The 25,639-nt window shown below is 38.9% G+C and overlaps 1 protein-coding gene and 1 long non-coding RNA gene across 8 annotated transcripts in view; one reads left to right on the forward strand and one right to left on the reverse strand.

Moving 5' to 3' along the window:
* Positions 1-25,639, forward strand: part of shisal1b (shisa like 1b) — a 107,593-nt gene that overhangs the window by 67,965 nt on the left and 13,989 nt on the right. For all 6 annotated transcript variants that reach the window (XM_044356248.1, XM_044356249.1, XM_044356247.1 and 3 more), the window contains 2 exons: positions 17,083-17,287; positions 23,221-23,434. In XM_044356248.1, the coding sequence (XP_044212183.1) occupies positions 17,221-17,287; positions 23,221-23,434 (281 nt within the window). In that variant the 5' untranslated portion in view covers positions 17,083-17,220. The remainder of the gene's footprint in view (positions 1-17,082; positions 17,288-23,220; positions 23,435-25,639) is intronic.
* The window catches only part of LOC122985524, a 110,512-nt gene that overhangs the window by 66,070 nt on the left and 18,803 nt on the right, over positions 1-25,639 (reverse strand). The window lies entirely within an intron of this gene.

Genomic DNA, 25,639 nt, shown 5'->3' on the forward strand with positions numbered 1-25,639 from the left:
ACAGTGAAATCTAAAACTGATATGAAAATCCCTCATTTACAAAGAAAAAGAAAAAGTTCAAACAAAAGATCTCTGTTCCAAGTGTACAGCACAGACACACAGAGGGAAAAACTCCATACAACAAGGTTGGGTCAGTTTCTGGTTTTGCTGGTCTAGTCTGGTGTATGAGCTTAAACCAGTTTGATTTTATGCAAACCGACTGAGCCAATATTTGTCATTATGAGATATTCTGGAGAATTAAAAAGTAGCCTACATCAGCAACCTGTGCCGACGGCACTAAATCCAATTTGTATTGCATTAGTAATAAACGACATGACAACGTGATAAACATAATATTGTTTGTTTATAAATGGAGCCACTAGTGTCTGAAAAAAAAAAGAGATTGACAGGCTGTGTGCAATTTAGGTGGGTGGAGGGAAGATGATGCGCATGGTGCACGGTGTGTTGTTTACTAGAAAGTTCATGTGTTTTTTGGGGTGACGAGATGAGACATGGAAGAGTTAGTGTCAAAGAAAATGAAAACTGCGCCAATATGACAACATTTTGGATTTGAAGCTGATGAAAGAAGTGAGCCGAAAAACATAGAGGAGGCAACATGTAAACACTGCATGAAAACATCATGCCGACATTGCTGCGCAGATGGGCCCCACAGCAAAAGAGGGACAGTCTTTAGTTGTCCTGATTGTGGTGCGACTACACTCTCATTCATGAACTCTCATTATGTTCCACTCAGGAGCAGCTGAGTCATGTACAACACCTAGTGGTAAAATTCGATTCCAATTCGATTACCAGGTATTTGGCTTAATATCAAACCGGTTAGAAAGATTTGACATCGGCCCAACCCTACTACACAGGTCAGCATTATTGCGGTGGATACTGGCTCTAAGTGAATGACCCTGCCATGCTTCTAAATGTCCACAAGGGGAAGACGGGAAAACCACAAGGAAAAGAATGAATAAATCAATTCATTTGAGAATGAGTCTGGATTTATGTAGGTGCTTCAATTCAAATACATACAGTGCTAAGAAAGTTTTCACAGTAGGTTGATCTGTTTGAGTCAGATGCCCTGAGGTACTTTTGTGTAATTCTTCTCTTATAAAAGTACGGCTGTAAAACACATTTGCACCTGTTTGACATTCATAGAGAAAATTGAGAACACTCTAAAGATGGACGGGGCCACACGAGTCCTGCTGAAACATCCACAACCACCTGTACAGGCCATAAAGAGAAAGTAGCTCTCTTTTCCCACCACTTAATTAAATGCATAGTTGCAAGATAAAAATTCTAATTTAATGATTTAGGTAAGCTTTTTAAATTGCAAACATTATTTTGATGAATTGTGTTGATATAATAATGTTGGTAACTTAATGAAATTGGCTTGGTTACTTAATTTCACCTTGAGTGCAGCATTTCAAGTACTGTCACCCATCCACTTAACATGCCTAACAAAATCAGACAGTTCAGACTGTGTATTACAGGCTGAACAAATATGACAGATGGATACAGTGGACATTTTCAAGGTGAGTATCATTTCATTTACAAACAAATTCTACTAAAGCAATGTCTTTGAGCATGCTCTCAATTGCGATATGACCAATAGTGGACTCGAGCACAGAAGTAATGCTACACCTGTCCTCCCAAGAACAACAACACAAAGGTCGTGAATTTGGTCGCCAAAAACGACCTATAGTTACATTACGAGTGACAGCGGTCATCTAGCAGCCACAGTAATTATGACCGGGGAAGTGACGCCGTTCAGATGACGTCAGTGTAAGATGACCTCCTTATTGGGAGGAAGCGGGTTGGGAGGATGGATAGATTACAGCTAGATAGTTAGATGGCAAAAAATGGACTTAGCTACAGGCAACCACTGTTCACTTCCCGTTTCCGACTGCAAGTGTCATGTTTTCAACCGCGAGTCGTGGTGTCATGTGGTGTTTACTGTTGCCATGACGACAGAGGTTGCCTAACTTTAAGGAAGCACTAATCATGTTTCAGGTGATCATTTTAACCCAAACCATGATCTTTCTCTAACCCTAACCAAGTGGTTTTTGTGCCTAACCCTAACCAGACCTTAATTAGTCACATTTAGCAGTGAAATTTAGCCATCATACCCTTAGTTTAGCATAGCAGCGGATTAGAATGATAAAGTTTTATTTGTGAATTGCTCAGCCAGAGAGGGCTTTTCATTTGTGCAGTAGGAAAAGCATGTTTCAATTTATTCATATAACCATTAACTATGTTGGGCAATCTAAATTCACCCACAGACACATTTTAAAAAATCTGTTGTTATTCACATAGATAGCCTTGTAGTTCCCTATAGGGAAATTGCTGTCGGCCAAACTTGGACTATGGATTGTTCTGTGCGAGGGATGCAATGGTGCAGTGCGAGTTTTTTTTTTGTTTTTTCCTCAATCTCTTGTTCATTCCTCCAGTGTTGCTTTTGTGTCTACCTGCAGCAAGAGATGTTATTTTTCCTGGTCTTAAAGGCAGCATTACATTCTTCCTTAAAATGTCAAGATGTGTAAAATATTGTTAATCCAAGCAATCTAAAAAAGTCAGCAGTAATCATCCAATTCATTATCTCAAACACGCTAACCTATCTTTTTATTTGTTTTACAAGGACATGGAAGAGTTAGAGGCAGGTCTTGACAGGCAAGTGAAGAAAATTGTCATCATCTGTTATTGGTCTACCCCAGGATCTGACCACAAGACAGCAACAAAATCCTGGAGGGAAGGGATATCCCAAGCTGCTGTACTTTGCTGATGGGCATTATATATGCACTGAATCTGAGCTATCCCAAGGAACTTAAATGTACTTTTAAAGTGTTTCAGAAGCTGTGACTTGAACTTGATGGACTAAAAGCCAGTGAAAAAGTAATGAGTCTTAGAACAGTATTTTCTGAAGATCCCATTTGTTTCACAGCACCATCATATTTTATTTAGATTATGTTGTTTTATATTTTGAAGTCCGCTGAAGAGGCTACAAAACTGATACTGTAACAGAAAAGGAGACAGAAGACACCATTTGAAATTGTTTTGTCAACTGTCTAAACAAACTTTGTTGCACATACAGAACACTCATAGCAACTTGACAGAGATTTTACAACCTTGATCTAAAAGGTCTTTACTATATTGTGGAAAAAAATGTTGCAGTAGCTTAAGAAGATTGATTGAAGATTGATTAAAAATACCTTTGATTGTAGAGGAGAAGCTAATTCCTCTAACTCAGTGTAATTTGTTGTTTCAACATAATTTCATCAGAAGTTGTCATTACTCAAAAAGCTTGATGCAAACTGTATAGTTAATTTTTTGTTGTTGTTGTTGAGCCAAAACATTAGTTTTTTGGGTGTACTGATTACTGATTGATTTTTGAGTCCAGGCTAATTGTAACACAGTTCAACTCCAACTACCCTCACACATCTTGGTTCAGGTGGACTTGAGTACAGTTTCTTGATTTGGTCTAGGGTTTGAAAAAAGGTTTTATATTACATAATTTCTCTGTGAATAACTCCCAGATTTGGAATAAACTGCCAGTTTGAACACTTGCTAAGATGCAGAAATATTTCTTGTATTGTTGGTGATTGTAGGGTTGTATGCTCTTTGGATCATTGTCCTCTAGTGAGGACAGCACTGAATCCCATTTGTTTGCACATCTGACCAGAACAAAGGTTTTATCTTTCTGTCTGAGCACATCACATCCCCTCAGTCCCCCTAAAATAACACCAAACAGTTCCCAACTGAGAGTACAACTGATTAATAACACCAACAGCAGCGATGCCAGCCAAATAATTACATTCTCCAACCCAAAATAAACAGCAGCATGGAATCACTCAGAATTGTCTTGTTTTCTGATCTGTGGTGCAGAAAACTCTGCATTCATTTGGTTTATCTGGTCTGTCATCATGACATCTCTCTCCGTAGGGTTCACACCGAGTTCCCCAGCCCAGGGCAACATATCTGTTTGTATGTGTGAGCCAACGAGCGAGCGAGTGAGAAAGAGAGAGAGGCTGACAGAAGCAGGTTTCTTGATGAAGCATTGACGTTGCCTTTGATGCTGGTTTCCCTTCCGTATCAGATTCCACCCAACAGATGATAATCTAGCAGCGGCATGTAGAGCAAATCGCATACACACACACACACACACACACACACACACTCACCGTCTCTACTCATCAGCTGTATCCACCCACTCTCCCTCCATGTGGCCCCCGTGTACTTCAGTGCTGTAACCATTAGATGCCAGGGGCAGAAAGCCAGCTAGCACTTTGTCCCATTATACTGTCAACGCTAATATCGGTGGTCTGCTCCACGTGGTAATGCTACGCATCCTGACCCTTAACGGTGTACTGCAACACTCAACAAAGTGAAAAAACAAACACGGCGGTGCGTTTTACTCTCAGCTTGTTTGCAGTTGATAAAACAGCTCGTTAAATGTTTTCATATATCTGAACATTAATATGTTGGGCTGCATTTATGTGCACCCTTCTTCATGTATGTAGATAGCTTTGAGCTTTGGTGTTGGGCTTGTTGGGGGGTGACGAGCGGTTTTTATTGCCATCAGGAAAACATTTCCTCCTATTGTGCAGCCATTGAAATGAGAGGCTGAAGGAATAATCAAATGACGAACAAGCTGTTGAAATTCAGACACAGGTTCACCCAATGGCTGTTTTGAATATTAATGCTGTGTTTGCTCTGTGACAGTGTGTGTGTATGTTTGGTCAACACAAAAGGGAAGAAAAATTACATCGATTCAGACTCCCTTGAGGCGTTTTGTAGTATTGACCCAGCTGAAACAGTTAAATTACGCATGAATGATAATTCACGAGAGGGAATATTAATACTTGGAGAAATTAGAGGTTGAGCAAATATTTACTAGAGTGGACAAATTATGCAAATTAGTATTTATGCTTTGTTGTTCATACTCATACATAAATAATCAGCTGTCTGTGTATTGTCTTCTCTTCAATGAAACCAGTTCCTTAACAGTTCTCAGAAACCTTAATTGAGGCAGGAAGGTCAGGAGTCTTTCCCTAAAGGTGATTTTGAAAAAAGAGAAAAATACTCAACCTAACCATAATATTGATATATTGACATTTAAATCTATATGCATGACCCTGCACTTTGTCAATTGTCATTATGTGTTCTACCAGCATCTGACCTGTGACCAAAGCATCCCCCTTTACTGGCCTCCTCTTCAACTCTAATTGATTGCTGCATCACCTCATAGATCAGTGTTATATGTGACCAGTAAGAAGCTTGTTCGGTACACTTGTAATGCTCAACATGGTTTTTTGTTACATCTAAGTACCAATATAAATCTTTGTCAAATCTCAGAGGAGAATATAACTATTTTCCTTTGTATAAGCTTAAAGACAATGGTTTTACCCTCATAAATATCATAACTGTAACGAAACAGGATCTGGTACTCAAACCGTTATATGCAGCTGTACCTCAAGCAACGCATCCCCATCAGTGCAGCTCCTTGTGTAATAAAAGTGCTGATTATAGTCTGAATACCCAGTATGTTGTATTTCTACTTTTATACAGAGCACATGAACAAATCCACCTAAACGTGTGACACTGTAGACTAATTGTATCTCATTTGAGATCAGTAAACAAACCTGTGCCAAAATTTCCACTAGTTTGGTAAACAAGCCTGTGCAACTTAGCGATCGAAGTAAATCCGACAAGTTGTTTTTGTCATTTCGCCTGCACAAACACGTATAATTCCTGATTTAGAGAGCTACCAGAAGGTATCAGATGCTTTAATCACCAGTGAAATGCGTCATAACACAAACTGTACAAAATAAAGGCAAAACAACATTAGTAGAATCTCTAAAAAGGTCTTATGCCTGTGAATCCAAAAGCAGAGCGGACGGACTGAAATTTGCTTCCATATAAAGCCGTACATCTGACGGACCTCCCTCGCAGAGGTGTTGTAGGGAGTTGGCAGATGTGAGTGACAGCAGAGATGCAGGGGGAGTGGACGAAGGGTTAAACGTCGATGTCAGACACGAGCTGTTGATTACAGAGTCGGAGGTGCAGCAGAGCCTCTGTCACTTTGGCTCAGCCTTGCAATGTTGGAAAAAGCTTTTATCACCAGATAGAAGGAGCTTGTCAGGGTAACAGCTTAAATGCATCTACTGTGTCAACAAGAAGTGGCAAGTGAGAGGACTAAAGGAACAGCTGGGCACATAACCTATGGATGAGCATTTAAGATGCTCACTTTATTCTTTAACAACATTTTATGAGTGATAAAAAAAAGTCTTAAATCTTAAAATATATATTCTGTGCCAAAACTCAGACATTGTGTCATCAAATTTCTGTATTTCTGAGCATGGATGTCCATTCTTGGTCTTTGGAAACAGTATATATAACAAAATAATCTATTATTTTTCAGAGTTTTCAACCATATCTCCCAGTCATCAATTAGCCAATTAAATCATGCTTTTGTATGAAATATCTTTAGTGCGGAAGTTCATTTTTGACACCTGAGCCCACCCTGTTTGCTGTTGAAGACTGTGAGATAGAATTGAAAGCTCAAAAAACTAGTTAGTGGACCTTTGAGTTGAGGTTATTTTGTCACATTGATCGCAGTTATTTTAGGTGTATTCACATTATGTTCTGAAGGATTTGACTTGTTGATGAAAAGTACTGTTTGGTTTTTTTTATTTTTCTTAGCTCATCATAACTCAAAAGTACAGGTCTGGTTTATGTAGTCAAGGATTTACAAACAACAACCTTTAAAGCTTTAAAATGCTCATAAAACCTTTGTCTGTTCGTCATTCCGTGTATCAAAAGTTCAAACAGTCCTCTGCAGAGGTCTTCAGTCTAATAAAGGGTTATGTAAACAAAACCAATGATATATGGTAGTCAAACCAGGGACTATCATAGCTCAAGAACAGATTGAGCCTCTGAGCCAGGAGTAGTTATGGGCAAATCCTCTTGGGTTTGTCATTCTCACGTAAAACACTGCATTCTTTCTTTTTTCTCCTTTCCATTGGTGAATCTCTTCGTTAAAAACAGAAAAAAACAGTGATGCCGCTTTTTTTGGAAAAGGCAGGAAAAGCATGAATGAAGGTGAAAGCTGTGTGCTTTTGTCTCTTAAGTCAGCTGCCACCAAGTTCCACGTAGTCAAACAGCACATATCAGAAAAGCCACATTACAGGCGGTGTAAACTCAGCTGCTCCAAACATATATGTGCTCACTGAGTTGACAGAGATAACGTGTTATATAAAGACTCACTATAATCCATGAATCATTGTGGGCTCAAATGACTAATTTTTGATTCACCATGTAATACAATGGCTCATTATAATTCTTCTCTCCAATAATGACTAATAATTCAAATAGACAGAATAATCATGCCTGCATATTATCGCTGAATAACAGCAGGTAACTCTGCTATTGTTCATTTTGTTAATAAAAAAATAATCCCACAGTCACAGAAATCAGCTCAATAGAACCTTTTTAGTGGAGACTTCAGAGCATTTAGCACAAAGTTACAATATTAGAGTTGAACTCACTGGCACCCAGGGAGCATTTCAGGGCATAATAGGAAGTTATTATTCACAGATCTACTAAACTTATGCAAACTGAGGTGAATTCACTCGCCGTGGGTCAAAACCAGGACAGCCTCATTAATGAGGTGCAATCCCACTACGATGGCCAGTCAACCGACACTTCCAATAATGATAGCTGGAACGGCCCACAAATGGTTCTTTGCATTTTAAGGTTTTCTAACAAGCCATATAAACCAGCTGCCAAAACACCATTAGCGTTTGGATGTGGAGCAGCGTGGAGTATTATCCGTTCTCATCTGAGGTATTCTTGGCAGTGTAGCGTGAGGTTGTCTGTTACCGCTGCCCTCCATGACCTCTGAGACCTCAAGGTGTACGAGAGCTCTCCAGGTCTCTGCAGTGTGTGTCTATTTCTAGGCTGAGTTGCATAGAGTTTGGCTCTGACTGTTCTTAAGACAGACTGTTGTTCAGGAAGGTTATCTGAGGGTAAATCCACACCCCTCTCTATGTTCAGTGTGCTGCTTTGGATCTGACACACTCGTAAAAGTCACTGTGGATTAGGAGTAAGATCACTTATCGTACATTTCTTTGCAGGACAATGTGTGCACCAAACCCAACTTTAACTATACCTTAGATAGTCTTTTTACTACTTCAGGCTTGTTTATTGTTGGTTTATTAGTATTAAATACTGTGAGATAACTGTTGGATCACGTAGAACATTATATTTTTGCCAACTTCTGTAGTGTTGCTTCTCTACCACGGTGGTCTCTTATAAGCTTAGAATATTAATGCAGGTCATAAGGGAAACAACAAAGATTATCAAACCGCTATGTTTTAGGTACAGTTTTGTCATGCATTACTGTCCCATGTCATATGATTTTCTATTTCATTTTTGAAATTCCCACCAGGCTACTTGTCTGCGGTCACAAGCTATTTTAAATTCAGGGTCAGGCAGATGAAAAAAGGGAACATTTCCAAGAGAAACCAACTGAGCCCAGAGTCGGGTGTTAAAACAAATCCAAATAAACAATCCTGGCTTGCGTCTGGAGATACTGTCGTGCCTGTCTGCACCAGAGACACCAAACAGTTCTCAGAGTCTCCCAAACCCTGGAGCCAAAACAAGTCCAGTTATTCTGCATGACTCACAGTCAAAGAAAAGAAAACTGAATTTGAGTGCCAAAGCACTGATGCATTGACAGATGAGGCCTCCATGTGGCCTACAAGCAGTTCAAACCTTGATGCGGCTGCAAGTGTTGGGAGCTGCTGTAGAACAGATCCTCGAAGGCTTTCTGTAGCCTTTAAAGTGACTTAACTGCGACAGCTAGTGCATCTCTGTGACATTTAGTCAAACATCCATCCTCTGAGTCCATTGTTCCAAGTAAAAACATTAGAGATGTTGTTCAGGGACAAGAAACTCAAATCAACAGTAGTGCTGCAACAACTAATGCTTATTTTCATTATCAGTCATCTGCTGGCTAATTTTATGATAAATCAATGTAGAGCTGCAGCTTACAATTATTTTCGATTAATCTGATAAACCATTAATTTCTCGATTAATCGTTTTGTCTGTAAAATGTCAGTAAATATTGAAAAAATGGCTGTTATAAGTTGTCACAGCCCAACTTGACATATTCAAATTTTTCTTCAAATTTCGTCCAAAACCCAAAAATACTCACTTTAATATCATATATGACAAAGAAAAAGCATCAAATTCACATTCAGTCATGTGGCCACCAGGGCACCCCAACTTTTTGCTTTAAAAAAAAAAGACTAAAAAGATATTTTGATTATCAAAATAGTTGACAATTAACTTTGTGCCGATCAACTAATCATTACAGGTCTAAATCACTTAATTGTTTTGTCAATCACATATCAGAAAACAGTGAAAAACACACATCACAAGCTCATATTATATATTCAAAGTGCAAATCTATAAAGAGATAATCTGAGACATATCGAGAACAGAAACCAAGTGGACCTTCTGGTAAGATTGGTTTTTTCCAATTTTTAAAATTAACTTTCTATCTTGACTTTTAAGTCAACATGGACTGAATTCTGAACATCCACAACTGTGGTTCCTAACCTTTTTTGTATGAAACCCCATAATTTGCAGCAATGTATACTTGTCACAGGATGCATGTTTTGAGTTGTTTACTCCAAGAGTTGTTTTTTTTCCTTCTCAGACTGTTTTATTTGAATCATTTTAGGGGCCAGAAGCAGTAAAACTATATGTAATTTTACAAGACAAAAGCTTAGTGTTAAGGTAAAGTCTTAAAAGATAATGTTTTATTTTTTATTTTCTATCCTGGAAATCATCTCACCTCCCCTTTAAATCAAATTGTGACCCCTTTTGGGTGTTCTGGTCCCCAGTTTAGGCACCGCTGATCTATGGTTCCATGAAAACTCAATTTTTTGAGAAAGATTGTGTGATTCGATTTAAAGCTTCAGAGCAGCTTTTAGATGGATCTTGTGGTGAGATTATTTTATTTACTGAATACATTACGTTCACCATGATACAAAACAGAGATAAGCAGGAAATCTTCACATCTGATAAGCTGGAACTAGAGAATGTTTGTCGAATTTTTGCTTGATAAAAGACTGAAACAAAATGACTTACAAAGACAGAAATTAATTACTATAGCTGGCCCACTTTACATCTTGTCTGATAAAGGTCTTACAAATTGATTCGTAACCTTCAGTACCCTCTTTATAGCAAAGGCACATGTAGTATCGACTGAGCTCGATTCATTCATACTGTATCATATGAAAACAACATTTTTTGTAGACATGCATTATGCTAGATGGGGCTCCAAGATTTTTCATACCCCAACTGACTTTGAGACCTTGATTGTATAATGAATTCAACTTATTAGACTCCAGTAGCTGTCTCATTAGCTGCATCTCCCTCGCTGCCTGCATATATTTACTGCCAAGCAACAATTACTCAAGAATCGCCCTGTTAAATTCTCATTTGGTCAAGAATAGACTTTCTCCTCTTAGCTATGATGATAAAAAATCTCCCGGGTGTTTTGCCATGTTATAATTACCCCTTTCACTGTTTCTATATGTGACGAAAGCTTAAGAAAATGTATCAGAGTTCTCCTCCCTCACCTCCATAGTTTTGATATCATTTGCTTATTCAACTTGAAAATGAGGCTGGAGCAGTGTAGCGAGGTGAAATGAGCAATGCTCATATCTGTTATGAACCACTGCTGGGGGAGGTTTATTTCCACACAGATGGATGCTGATATAACTCTCTGCAGAAATAACAACTAATAGTCTCCCTTTGATGGTATGCTGCCACTTCAACCAGGTATTACCGAAGCTATACATAAAAAGAAGTTGATCGGTTATTATTCTAGTTGGATCTGAGAGGGATTTTCAGACCAATCCTCCATTATTTTTCAATCTTCCTTTGTAATCCAAATTGATGAAAAAGAAAGGATGCAAAACAAAGTGAAGGAGGAGGCCGAATGGTTTCCATTAACATGACAGATCTCAGCAGGTAGGAGCACAGCGAGCCTGCAGCCGATGCAAGTTTGATTACAGCACGTCTCTCATCTTGTGCTTGTGTGTCTTGTGTTAAGCTAACAAACCATTACAAAGTCAAAAAAAGAAACAGACCACCCGTGCGGGAAGGTGGCTGCACTGCACAATAGCGGAGCCCATTATGCTGCCATATTGGCCAAACTCTCCACAACAAGCTCTATGGCAACCCTGCTGTGTTATTCTCCCTCTGCTTTTTTCAAATAGATTGTATTCATTTACGTGTACACTACATTGTGGGTGCTAATTACTAGATGTTACATTCGTCCCCGTATCTACTGTGACGTAAATGTCTCCCGGGCGACATCAAGCCACCAGACCAAAACACGTTGCTGCCTCTGGGCTTTATTTAAAATATTTGATCTGGAAAATTTATTCAGGTGACTGATCATATAAACTGAAGAAGAAACTCTGTTCATCAGTCAAATTTATGTTGAGTTCTGCAGTTCTGGGCTCGCAGTGATAAACCACAATGAATAAGCAGTTATCAGTCTGACACTGCTTCAGCAGTTTGTAATGGAAAGATGCCTTGGCTGTGCCTTCTTTGTTTTGTTGTAAATAATAGAAAAAGAAAAACATTGGATAGACATTTGGACTTGACTGTGTATGAGTATGAGTAGTAGTGTGATACAGTATACTCTCGGTTATCTGCATTATTAAATGAAATTTATCTTCTTGTAAACTTTTGTGTATCTATAGTGTTTTATCTCTGACAGAAATATTTTTCATGTCTTTTTGAGTTGGCACTTACAGTAAAACAATACAAAAGGGAAAATTATTTCATGCAGTGATTCAAAAAACATATTTTAAGCAAAGCTAATAAAGAAGATCTATGAGGTGACTTGTCCTTTTATCTCAACTGACCAAAGTCTGTCATAAAGTCAGAGCTATTAGGAAAAATAGATCTTAATAAAGCTTTCAAGGCAATAAAACAAAATTTAATGCTCATTGAATTATGTTTCCTTCTTACAGCCTCTCAGTATTAAATACAACAAATCAAATTCAAATCAGCATCATGCCGTCCTGCATTAAATTCAGCCAGAGCCCGAGGTTAAAGCTGGCAGTGAAGCCCGTAATAGTCTAAACAAAATGCATGTTGTTTACAAGAATCAACTGTATAAACTGTAATCAAATCAAAATAAATAAACCAGTTTGGTGAAATGAAGAAGCGGAGAAAGAGAGATATGAACCTAGTCATCATTAAAACAAAGTCAACTTTCAGCCAGATCACTGAAAACAACTCATAACAGTAAATAATGTCCCAGTGATATTTACAATAAGCTCAATTGACTTTAATCTGATCATATTCCTTGAGACAATTTTCACCTCTCTTGTCCACCTCTCTTTTTCTCTTTTAATTAAGACTTCAGGCTTCTATAAGCATGAACATATGTGTGTTTGTCTTTCAATATTTGTTATACCTGGGATAGACTGGTGACCTGCCCAGTTAGTAGGGATGTACTGATCTCTACAAACAGTGCTGGTACTGATCGGGTATCTACCAATCAATGTGAGCAATCAATTGAATACTGTTTTGAATACTGAATTTTATTAGTGTGTAGACCTTGTGTTACCTTACATAAAAATGATCCCGATGAGTTAATTGCAGTGAAGAATATAGTTTTAAAAGTAGGAAAAAAGGGGCTCTGGTATTGATTGGTCTTTGGTAGCAGATACCCTGAATAAAGGTATTGGAATCGTCTCAGGAGCACAAAAAACATGCACTCAGTCCAGCCCCTAGATATGTTTAACACAAAAGGTAAAGAAATGATTGGATAGGTCTTCATATATTTAATTCAAGTGGTTTACATTGTTTTTCTGTTGTAATGAAAGCTGTTGCCTGTGTGCATGGCTCAGAGCACGGCAGGACATCCTAAAGATGATGGACTCTGTCTTGTGATATCTACAACTCAACTTCTGACACATTCTGTCCTACACATCCACAAACAAATTATCTAGTTCACTGCCTCAGGCTGCCACTCTTCACTCACTGACAATTGTGCTGCACACAATTCAGTCCTCTGTGCCAATGACGATCATTAGATCACAGCTCTAAATCTCCCAACATGGGCTCATATCCTAATGGAGCACTCAAGGGCTTCTGAGTGAAGCTCTAATGTCATCAAAAGTGAATGAATCCCAATTTATTATGATGACAGTCAAAGAGAGCAACAATTAGGCACAGGGCTTTTTGCAGCAGAATACTGATCAGTATTTGGATGCAAGCCCATTAGCTGACCCAGATATAAGATGCAGTCACTTAGCTAGTCCCAGTGTGAAGTAGGAGTCTCATCTCCAAACTGTACTTCATTGCAGATGCTCACTAACTCTCGTGTTTTAGTGTGATTGATAATACACATTAACATGGATTAAGGGCCAGCATAGCAACAGAGAGTGTATTTGTGTGCTCTGAGGAAAACACAAACCTAATAACGAGGCTGAGAGGCTGCATAAATATCCAACTACTATCATCCATAGGAAAAAAAAGGTTACGTGCATACTCAAAATGACAGGCCTAGATGTTTCATCTAGTTAAGTAGAGACAGAGACTTGTAATGTTGAGTTTGTGCCTTCACAAACTTATAGGCCTCTCAGATAAGACATAGCAGGCCAAAGTAAATAAATAATGATTTTTAGAAAGCATAATAACATGTCACAGACTTTGAAGTTAAAATCTGAACAAAAATAAGACTTGAACAAGAATGTTCATGAGATAGTCACAGCATATCGCTTCGTGTAATCTCCAAATAGCCGAAAATCTTCCACTGTACTTCCCCTCGTCAAACCTCTGACAGATTTGGGTCTCCTGCTGCGCTGTGATGAAAAGTGCGCCGTTAGATTCACAGTGGTTGCTGCAGTAAGGCAACAACAGTGAGTAACATGTAGACAAATAAACAAGCTCTGTGTGCTCTTGGTTGCCACAGGAGTTTGTTAATTTTTTACATATTTCCTCTCTTAACAGCCTTTACGGTTACTCTGAGAGTGGCAACACAAGGTTGTCTTGGTCTTTATGTATATTTTAGTTTGATCTCAGACATAAACCACAAGTAGCTAGACCCTCCATCTGTGTTGCATGCCTGTTCGGCTGGGCAGTATATTCTATTTTCAGTCCTAGGGAGCTATGCACTGTGTACTATGCTGGGGTGTGCCTGTCTGTGTATTTACAGTACATGTTCTGCTTCACTACCATCAGGCTCATTACACAAACCCTTCACATTCATTTCTTCTTTGTAAACAAGCCCAGCACTGTGATGAAGTGAACCTTGCCCTTTTATAGCTTGTACAGCGCAGGGAGCAATGTGACAATGATGTGACTCCCTGTGAAAAAAACTGGAAGACAAAGAAATAATGCATATCAAACCCCTGTGAGAGAGCAGAGGGGTGGAGAGGAAGAGTTGGTTTGGGGGTGGGGTGGGGTTGAGAGGATGGGAATCCCTCATTGTACTGCACATGTTGTCATCTGACAGAACACTGAAGCTCTCACCAGAAGTAAAAAGAGTGGAAAAAAATATAAAATGCCACTCTAACAAGCCTCCTGGGACCTCAGCTGCCTGGCTTTCTGAAGAAGGAACAGCTTGTCTGATCTAAAATGCTTTAAAAGACTCCAACAGAAACAGGCTGCTGTGCTCTGTGTACATATTCTGTCCATACAGTCCATAATAATGGCTTTGTATATGGACAACTATCAGTTCATACTGTTCAGACTGCATAAGAAACATGGTAACAGGTAGAGCAATAACACAGTAACTGACAGGGACTGGGATTCTCCAAGGTGTTTGTACAACTTTACTCCTCCAATACGTTTGTTTATCTACAGAGGCACATATTTTTTTCAGTAACGCTTGACTTCACATTCATGTAGCCTGATACCATATTTCTAGCCAGCGAGGAGCTGCATCACAACAAGAGCAAAGACCCAATATGTACTGTAATATCTTGGAAGAACCAGGTCCAGATAATATTCAGTCTAAGCAGGTTGGTTAGGGTCTCACTGACGCTGTGTCAATATGAGTAATACCCAAATGGATCCAAGCAGACTGGATCAGCTCCGATCACATGATGCGTCATAATCATCACAGGAGAAGAATGTGTTTTTGATGAAAAAAAGACACGTTGCTGCTCTATTCAACTGCAGCTGCTTGTAATTTGGTGGAGCATTATGCTCGAGTCAATCAAAATTTGAATAGAGTTTGATTTTCCTTGAGTCTATGTGGACTTGGTCTGACTGTCTTCGGGTCAGTTGTCCTTGGGAAAAAAGAAAACATTATTTCTGCATGTTGGTTTTGGGTAAGTTTTATAAGGGTCCATTTTAGATATTTTGGACAGACAACTTTTGCAACTTTCTAAAACCAACAAGCCAAGAGCCTCACCTTAGACAAATACATCCTGTACCTCCACCTCACAGCTGGTATTGAACACACACCAAATAAATATGGCTACCAGTGTGCAACCTGTACATGCGAACACTTTTTTTTAATGTAGCTTGTTATTGATCTCTTACAAATGATTAATTCAACAACAATCATCTCCTCCATCATGTCACTGCTGCTCTAAAAAATATATACAACTTAGTATTTCTGACCTGGTGAATGTATCGTCCGAAATTTCTCTGAGAAAGTATATTTGTGGCTTTAGGCTGCATCTCTTTTCTTCTCTTCACTCTTGCCCTCAACCCTTTCTCCTCTGATTGTGTGGTCACGAAACATAATGGTGCCCCAAAACAAAACTTCACTCCGTGTCTCTGATCTCCCTCCACGTGCAGCTCTCTCAGGGCCCAACTTGGCACTAGAGCAAGCCAAAACAACTTGCCTCTCAAATTAACTTTTTAAAACCAATTCTAAATGCAAATGGTTCATTGACAGACGTAGTAATAAATTACCATAACTTTAACCTTTAACTAGTTCAGGGACAGGGACTATTTATGTTTAATTTCCTCTGGTACTATTAATGGAATACATTCGCCAAAGAACAGAAACAAGCGTGGCCGTTACCACATTAATCTCACTTAGCATCAGTGGACAGATGGCTAAGACAGAGCTTTTAACAGTAACTGCACAGTGATACCCAGGTGAAGAGGAATAAGAGGAATCCATAAAATCCCACGATGCATCATTTACAAACAAACTGCTCCTCAGCAGTCCTGCAATCAAAACTACTCTGTGCTGAAGGAGCAAGTTCTATGCAAGTGTATTTCATTAAATATCCTGTACAAACAGCAATAGTTTCTCTAAGAACTACAAACTTATAGTGTACTGCTGTTAAAAATGACCATTCACTCATTATGCTTTAACACCATGCTTAGTTATTATATCTATTAAATATCTGTTGGCTATTAGATGCAACAGCACAAGCTGTTCAATTAGAGTCGAGTTAAAAAAAACATTTTAATTGTTTTCTATTTTTATTGATGCAACTGTTATTTACTGGTTCCAGCTTTTCCAATGTGAGAATGTGCCACTTTTCTCTTTTTATCCTTGTAAATTGAATGTATTTGTGTTTTGGATTGTCCAAAACAAGCGATTTAAAGAGGAAATCTTGAACTTGTAATGACCGTTGATCTCTATTTTCTGACATAATATAGACTGGATAATTAATCATAAAGATAAAATAAACATACAGTAAATTTGCAGATTAGTAAAGAAAATAATCCATAGTTCCAGACCTTCAAATGAGTGCATTGTAATTCCTCATTATTGGTTTTGTTGATGACTTTAATATAAGATGTGTCACCGAAGATCAGAATTATAAGCACACATTTCTTCCAAAACAAGCAGAGAAACCACAGTCACGACAATAGTGATTTGTGAAAGCACTGAACAACTGTGAGCCCCGATGTTGCCACAGTGCCAAATTTAATTAAAGCCATCATATTATGTAAACCAAAGGACAGATTTCGGAAGACATCATGGGCGCTCACTGCCAGACAAGCTGTCCACACAGCAGGGTGAACCTTCAAGAAATCTAAACCACATATCTTAATCTTTTCTCTCTGTGCTTGTCTTATTTCCATCAGGAGTCCTGACTCCCGGCAGCAGCCATGTGAGAGAAGCTGTCAGCAAGCAGAGGATGCCCACGTCCAGCTAAAGCTGAGCTGCTCCCCTCCCTCCCTGCCTCCTGCTCCCTCCCTTCCTTCCCACATGAGGACGAGAAGATGACTATCACCAGCCGGCAGTCCTTCAATGTCCTAACAGTCATCTTCCTCCTGCTGTCCACTGCAGGTCTGTTCGGTTTAGTTTGTGCTTATCAGTGAGTCTGTCTGTCTGGTCTGCAAAAGTTCATATTTTTTTCATTACAGGAGCCTTCAGACACTCATATCAGAGTTGCAGGGTGTGTTACTATCAGGCATGTTAGGAGCAGTTTCTACAAACTCAGGATGCTTTCAAATGTGGGTCTGGGTCCCTTGAGTGAACCACTAGTACAGGAAAATACAGGAAACAACCCCAAAAGACACAGTTTAATGGATAAAAGAAGATAGATGTTGACATCTGGCTAGTCAGAAACATCAAAGGACTTGGGAGCATTTATTGCCAAAAAAGTGAACTTGGCAGGAAAAGCCTAAAAAAAAAAAAAAAGAAAGAAAACCAAATCAGGCTATGCTGCGTAAGTGCATATCATAACCCTGATAGGTACAAAGAGAAGAACACAGTCGACACATATCTCTGAGATTATGCACAAGGGAGAAGACTCCATCACAAGTCTAGAAATGATAAAACAGGGCAAGAACAGATGGGAGTGTTGTAGGGAGACATCAACCCAACAGCGTTCAGGATCATGTAGCAGGTTAAAATACCACCACCTTATTAAAGAGCAACTTAAAATGCTGTTTTATCTTGAATCTCTTCCCCCCTCACATACATCAAAATATGCATTAAAACCCAGCGAACCTCAATCTCTTTTCAAACAACCACTTCAAATGAGAGTGATGTATGTAACAGTGTTTCTATCAAATCTGGACAGCCGCCAGAGTCAAGATGATTTTCTACTGTGTTTGGCAGTCAGGAAGAATGAAACAGAGCTCTCCACACTATTTTTCTGTGTCTTGATAGTCAAAGTGATGTTCTTTTGTACTTCAGGGATGTGAATTAAAAGACAACATCACAGATTTTTCACAGATTTGTTTTGTTCTAGCGGACAGTATTTGATTTGATTTTCTCCAGAAAAAAGACAAGGAACTGTGTTGCAATGAACACTACAGACTACAGATTAAAATTAATTGATAGTATAATAAAGTGATCATACATCTAATAAACTCAGCAAAGTTAGCTGGTTATAAAGGTGGATATAATGTTGAGTTATTCTGAAGTTGTTTTTTGATTAATCTATAAATTGTTTACATTGATAATATGCTATTCCTATAACAGTACCTTTCACGTAGATGTCCTTTGAAGAGTGAGGAGAGGGAGGATTCTGGGATTTGATCCACTAGTCGATGACTCAAAACAATTCCACGATAACGTAGGGTGTCATCGTGCTCGCACAGTGTGCAAGTGAAAATCATTAGTAGCCATTAGTATTGATGATTGTGTGAAATTTTAGCAGCGGCGCTCATAACTCTGCAGAATGAATATAGGGGAAACACTGAATGATCTACAATGCTCCTCATGTCTGTGTAACTAAATGAACAAAGGATACTGTCAGGACTGACGCTTACATTCATCTGTTTTTGCTGTATATTAATAACAACAAAGGTATACAGAAAGTCCATCATACTTAGCTAAAGATAAAGGAATTGGAAATGGATTTTACAGCTTTATTAATAAATTATGTGAGCTACTTGTGAATCGCTATGACTTTTGTTTGCTTGTAGCCGAACATTGAATGGAAAACAAAATACAACGAAGCTGACTTTTCTATTATAACCAAGACAAAACACTGTTAGTGTGACTGCTGTCATAAATACATAAATATTATGTGTGAGTGCTGACTGATGTTCAGATGTTGCTTGTTGCTGCAGTGGGAGAGAGCCACAGCTGTTTTTAGACCGTAAGCTGTTAACATAGTAATACAAGAGTCAAGCTGTTAACTGTATCCTAAATTTCAAGCAGTGTTAATGAAATTAAGCAGGTAGGTGTGTTTACTGTGTCATTTCCAGAACCAGCTGGTGTTCATTTGAGAAGCCACAGACTTCCCCTTCCCCTGAACTTATCTTTTCAAACCTTTAAGTCTTGCACCATTAGAGGACTTTATGGTCCACTTCCGATGTCAAGGGCCTCTGTGCCCTTATTGCCAGCAGACCTCCCTACAACTGCTGACCCCTCCTTTATGTGCAAGGATTTATGGGATATAAATAACATGAGCTGATTGAAGGACCGTCTGGCTGATTCAGAAACCTATATAGTATAGTCAATGCAAAGGTCAAATGAAGAGTTTCCTGTCTCTACTGTATATAAGCCATCCTTCACTTCTAATCCTCAAGTCCTTCACTTTATTCTTTCCTCTCCTCTGCAAAAATTAAGGTTGTCAAAGGGGATAAGGCTGGCCACGCCAAGCTTATTATAACCTGAAAGAGATATCTGCTTTCAAATGCTGATCTGTCCCTGCCTGAGATTACTGAAAGACTTCTATCAGCCCGCAGCATAAGTGGACCTTGAACTAAATCACAGCAACTCTTTTAGTGAAAACTGTTTTTTTAGGCTCCACTGATGAAAGGAAATAGACAAAGACAAATCGATTCAAGGTAGAGTCGATGATTCTGGAGAAAGATTGTTCAATACACTTTTTGTCAAATTCAGCGAATATCTCCTCACAGTCTGCTAGCTGTCCATTCTGTGTGTGTGCTGGAAAATAAAGCTCTCCTCAATATTAAAAGGACATCTAAATGAAAGGTACTGTTATAAGAGTAGCATAGCTGCTTTAAGGAATAGGGTAGTGCGTAATGTGTGTGCGTAGCGAGTGTGTGGTTGAGCAAGTGCAGAGAGCGAGCGGCAGAAAAAATGATGGTGAATGCAAGCAGAGCAGAGGAAAAAGTTAGCACTAAGTTGTCTCTCGCAGTAAATGTACATTACAGCTTCTCAAGACCAAGAAAAGTCTTGTCTATTGTTTCTTCAACTACTGGAAAAGTGAAGGGGTTAGCCCTGAAGTTAGTGAAAATGAGTTAGACATTTTAAGTATGTTTCCATGCAGTTTCTGTACTGTATCACTACTATGCAGCAAACAGTCTGTCCCCAGGCAAACCAGAACATTCATTCTGGGTCTGTGAGCTATTAGCTACGAGGGTGTTGAACAAGTGGGTCTGTCCTGGTCCATTGTGATGGGCATTAACCATCATCAACCCCCATAAACTGACACTCATTATCTCTAGGTCATTTCTCTGACAGATTGGTAATTTGTTATCAGATGGAGTCTCAGCTGCTGCAGCAGTACATTCCTGTGATTTCCATTTCCAGCAAAAACTTATTGGTTGCCAGATTATATAACAAAAGCAATTTTGTTTTTTATCCTATGTGACAGCAAGGATGCACATATTTATCTTCTCCAGAGGCTGCAGGGACTTTAATGCACAGCTACAGATGAATGCAAATAACAGGGCACGAGACTAATGGCGTCCTGGCGTCCCGGGGACAGTAGAAAATGTGTTTGGTACAAACAGAGATCTTCCCCAGGACGCCTCCAGAACGAAAGGGATTTTATTTTTTATTATTATTTTTTTATTATTCAAGTTTTTATTTATTTATTTATTTTTAACTATTGCTAAGCTAAGCTATTGCTTAGAAAATGACAAATTGAACTGAGCACTGCCTACAATGGAGTGCTTCTCATGCTGTTACTATAGTTACTATCACTGGCTGGCTACTCAGCGTGAGACCTGAAATGTTCCTGCAGTACCAGTTCATCTATCCCCTCAGTCTTAAATGGCTTGCTGGCAGGACCTCACATATATATTAAACAAAATACCGGTTAAACAAAACAAACACGCTGTGTGTGAGTATATTAGCTAGAGTACGTGGATAGTAGTGAGGCACGCCATTGTGTGGATTGCAGTTTTATCCACGTTTATTCCGCAGATCAGGCACGCCGGCTCATGAAAAACTACATTCTGATTAATAGCAGATGGGTAGCGAGTAGGGCTGGGCGATAAAACAATCTCGAGCGGCTCACAACAAATTTGTGTCGATTATGATGATAAAGTTTGGACATTTTTTACTCGACATGGATAGATCTAACAGTCTGTCACACAGCAGAAATAAACGCGACAACAGCCAGTCTGCAGTTTTTGGCTCACACGTCAAAGAACACGTCCGTTTACTACTGCAAAGCATTGTTTGAGCTACCGGTGAAGAAAGTGGATGTCCTCTGGAAAAGAGGAAAAACATTAGTGTAACTGAGGGGCACAGTGAACCCAGGCTGGTGAAGAGGGACAAACTCCGCCGCATCTGCCAACGAGGCTACGCTAGTGTAGGGTCTGTTCTACACTAGCGTAGTGATCTCAGACTTTTGGACACTACTGTATATATAAATAAAGTTGTAGCATAATAACTGGTTTGCACAAGAATTTGCACTTTTTACTAAGATTTCTACGTCTAAAACTGAGAGATGGCCAAAGGAATTTGATGTGATAGTAGACACAGCTTTTAGTTTTATTTAGATTATTTTAAGATTTATTTAGATTTAGATTTATTTTAAGTTACAAGGCAAGCTAACTTGTATTATTTTGTTAGACAGATAAAGCATATTTAACTAATGAAGTTTAACTAATGAATCCTCTGGCTTCTTCAGGCTTCAGTCATTATCAGGATACTCAAATGGCAGCATTATCAAATTATATACCTTGATAAATATTGATCAATATGGAAAAAATTATCGTGATCATATTTTTTGCCATATCGTCCAGTCCTAGTTGCGGGTGGTGAAATAATAAATCATTAATGAGGAAAATATTAATTACATTCTCTAAGATGTGAACATAGCAGAGAGCAGAGCTGCAGCTACTCCGCAGCGATCAGCTTCATTTTTCATCAGGCATGAAATACTGACTCACAACTAAGCAAACTAACAAGAGAGAATACTAAGAAACATACAGACTCTAATAACAATTATTTCTAAAATTATACAAGAGAGACTGCTGGAGAAATTGGTGCACTCAGCATGCTATAGTCTTTCCACACCACATGGGTTATCAGGAGCAGAAAGGGGACCACAGCAGGCAGCGTACATAATAGGCTACAAAAATATGAAACTGAATTGCAAAGGCAGAATTCACCATTTAAACGTTTACAATTACCAGAAGCAGCATCTCTAATCTTTAAAGTAAATTGTTAAAGAAAACACTCATACGGGAGCGTATTAAGTGCTTTGGGGGCCCCGGGCAAACTGTCTCGCTTTAAAAATTAAAGAAACTACATTTTAATTTTGGGACGGTTTACATTCTCTTCGGGTCGGTTAAAATTGTTTTTCTGGACGGTTCTGGGACAGTAGTGAAAAAAGTTAGTGTGGAGCCCTGAATACGTCAGAGTGCTGTTTGTACCAAATATCTTTAATGAATTTGGGATTCGGTGATTCTATCTGTCAAAGTAGTAGTATAGTTGTATATTAACATGTAAGGACGCTGGTGTAGTCCGATTCCTTTTAGAAAAAAAAATACTTTTACCTCCTCTGTGTAACTCCATCTAAGGTTTTGTAATATAATTCTGACACAGAAACTTCCATAACCAGTCTGAGGAAAACACAAATACCTAAGCATATCTGGTGTTTCCACTCAGAAGCACTGACATTCCTCTGTTTGCATAATGACCTAATAGATTAGATGTGCCCCATGTATAAATTTTCATATATATAAATTTGATGTCTCCCGTCTGATTATTTTTGCTAGTACAGTATGTTTATTTTCTGTTCTTTGGTCCTTCTACATTAATATTACAGGAATCCTCTCTAGTCGAGTGAGGCTTCCAAAGAAAACAAAAAACATTAATAATTACTCTTGTTTTGTAGTTTGGCTGCTGCAGGTTGAAAAGTGTTTCCTTGAGAGCTGTTTTCAATCATTTTTAATTCTAATTCTATATGGGCTTATATTCTATAAGGCACTTTTGCTATATTAGATAGTAGTAAGTGGGGAGACAAACATGAACTATGCCTCAAAGTTCATGTGTCTTTATCTCTCGAGAATATCTGATTGCATTGTACATCTAACGCTTTGTCTTCCCCACCACTGCAGCTCTCTCAGCTCATTACCGGGTGTGTGAACCCTACTCGGACCACAAGGGGCGTTATCACTTCGGCTTTCACTGCCCACGCCTCTCAGACAACAAGACCTACATGTTCTGCTGCCACCACAACAACACAGCCTTCAAGTACTGCTGCAACGAGACTGAGTTCCAGATGGTCATGCAGATCAACCTCACCACCACCTCTGATGGTTATGCACACAAGTGAGTGATAATAACAATAATAAGAACAGCCATAATAATAGCAACAAAGACAATGCTGATGATGCCCTGCTGATGACAACACTCGACGATGGCATTTTGCTTACTGGACTGTCAATTTATTGACAACGTAGGCTGCACAATAATACTTGACAATTGCTGTGATGTTCCAGGCACATATGCACTTATCTGTCTTTTCATTATGAACTAGAAAGAATTCAGTGCGAGCATACCTCCCAAGACTGCTAAAAACCTCAAAGTCTGTATTTTAATAACAGGAAATGTTTGGAAGTTTTCCATCTACATCTGGATCTGGATCAAAACACACATGGTGACGGACAGTCATGTAGATTTTGGGAAATACTGAAATGGATGAATTATTAAACTGACCTAGCGGGCATGAGGCCACTATGCCAGAGACTCATTTTTTTGTTGGAAAATGAAGGGGCTTAGTGAGAGGCACAGATGTCCCAATCACATTTTTTTGCTTCTGATCCTGAACTAAATCCTTTAATATTAAGTATCTGACTTGAGTAAGAATACTCCAAGTATTTTCATCATATTTTATGTTTTTCCACATAATACAGCTACTCAAAACATGCGTCTGAACGTCTGAATATGGTTGCAATTTCACTATGCATTCAAAAGTTTTTGTAAAATATGTCCTATAAACCTTTGCTGAACCATTAGAGGAAAATATGAAAAACAAAATTTTTGTTGTTGATATCATCCAAATATGTACCAAATTAGGATGAGATAGGATGAAACATGTAGGACAAAAAGAATCTGTATCATCTTGTATCATTACGAGATCTGTAATGATTATATTGATCTTGAAATAAGCAATGCAAGAATAAGGCAGGACATTTGCCTCTATGCTTTATGGTTCAGGAGTAATGAGCCACAATATGAAGTGCTTCATAAATGGCCACGTTCTGGCACTATCCAGCCAAAAAAATAATTAGTTCTTCTTTGGGCCATGACGGAACTTTCCACCAAATTACACTGAAATGTGTTTTGTAGTTTTTAAGATATGCTGCTGAAACACAAACAAACAAACATAGCCGCCTAGGTGGAGGTAGTTGGGGGAAAAAATAGGCTGCGCTGAATCTTGAGTAGAGTTTTATGCAAACAGCTATGGTTGGAACAAACAGTTTCAGAGATGACATTTCCTCAGATCAGATAAAAACAGCCGGTCATATTCGGCTGGCTCCCTCGACAGTATCGCACTCATTGACACTGTTTGCCTCTTGCTCAGAGGGTTCGGTAACATTGATCTACACCTACAGAGGGATTCAAAACCGCCACAGAGAATAACAGAAGCTGAAACCAGTTGTTGTGTTGTGTTGTTCAGTTGCTGGTTATTATATCAAGTATCACTACAGTGTCCTCGACTATGACATAGAAATTCATGAAATGAATTATAGTATACTTTCTAGTGTTATTAATAGTAACCTACACCAGACATACCAATATATTACAATATGATATCACAGAGGACACATAAACCTGGCGGTACACGCATCCCTTGCAGGATAAGCAGATTTAAGCTGAGTAAAGGACACAGAAAAATGAGCCTCTTGTTCAGTGGGAGCTCTCAATGGGAGGACTGGGTGACAAAAACACAGCTCTCTGTACTAATACCCTCCCAGCATGCCTCTCTCGGACGGTTCACACTGCCCTGCAGCAGGTCATGATATTTCATTTTATTGTCAGATGGCCTGTTGGGCCATTCCCTCATCCTGGCTCACTGAGCGAGAGGATTGCAGGCTTGATATTTACCACTGGCCAAGTGAGTTAAACTGGCCATAATTCTGCTCTTTCCTCACCTTGCGTGGTGAAAGTGGTATCATAGTTTGAGATTTACTGCAGTTCAAGGTAATACCAAAGGCATTTGGTCTCTGAGGGATTCACAGGTCAATGCATTAAGGCATATAGTCCTCCATATAGTTAGTCACTCCATAAGTAACTGAAATGCTGCAGAATCGAAATATATTCAGTGTGCAAGAGTTATATGAGATGCACTTTATTAAAAGCAACAGGAAAAGCTACAAACTTTTGACAGATAATCAATTGCATCTGCTTTCCCTCTTGGAGGAAGCTGTGTTTAATATTGAATAACATTTGCTTTAGTCGTGTGGTCATGATCGATCCCTCCGAGGACTGTGTACATATTCTTGTTTGCTTACCCTCAGGTTGACTTACGGT

Source organism: Thunnus albacares, chromosome 7, assembly GCF_914725855.1.
Source record: "Thunnus albacares chromosome 7, fThuAlb1.1, whole genome shotgun sequence".
Classification (NCBI taxonomy): Eukaryota; Metazoa; Chordata; class Actinopteri; order Scombriformes; family Scombridae; genus Thunnus; species Thunnus albacares.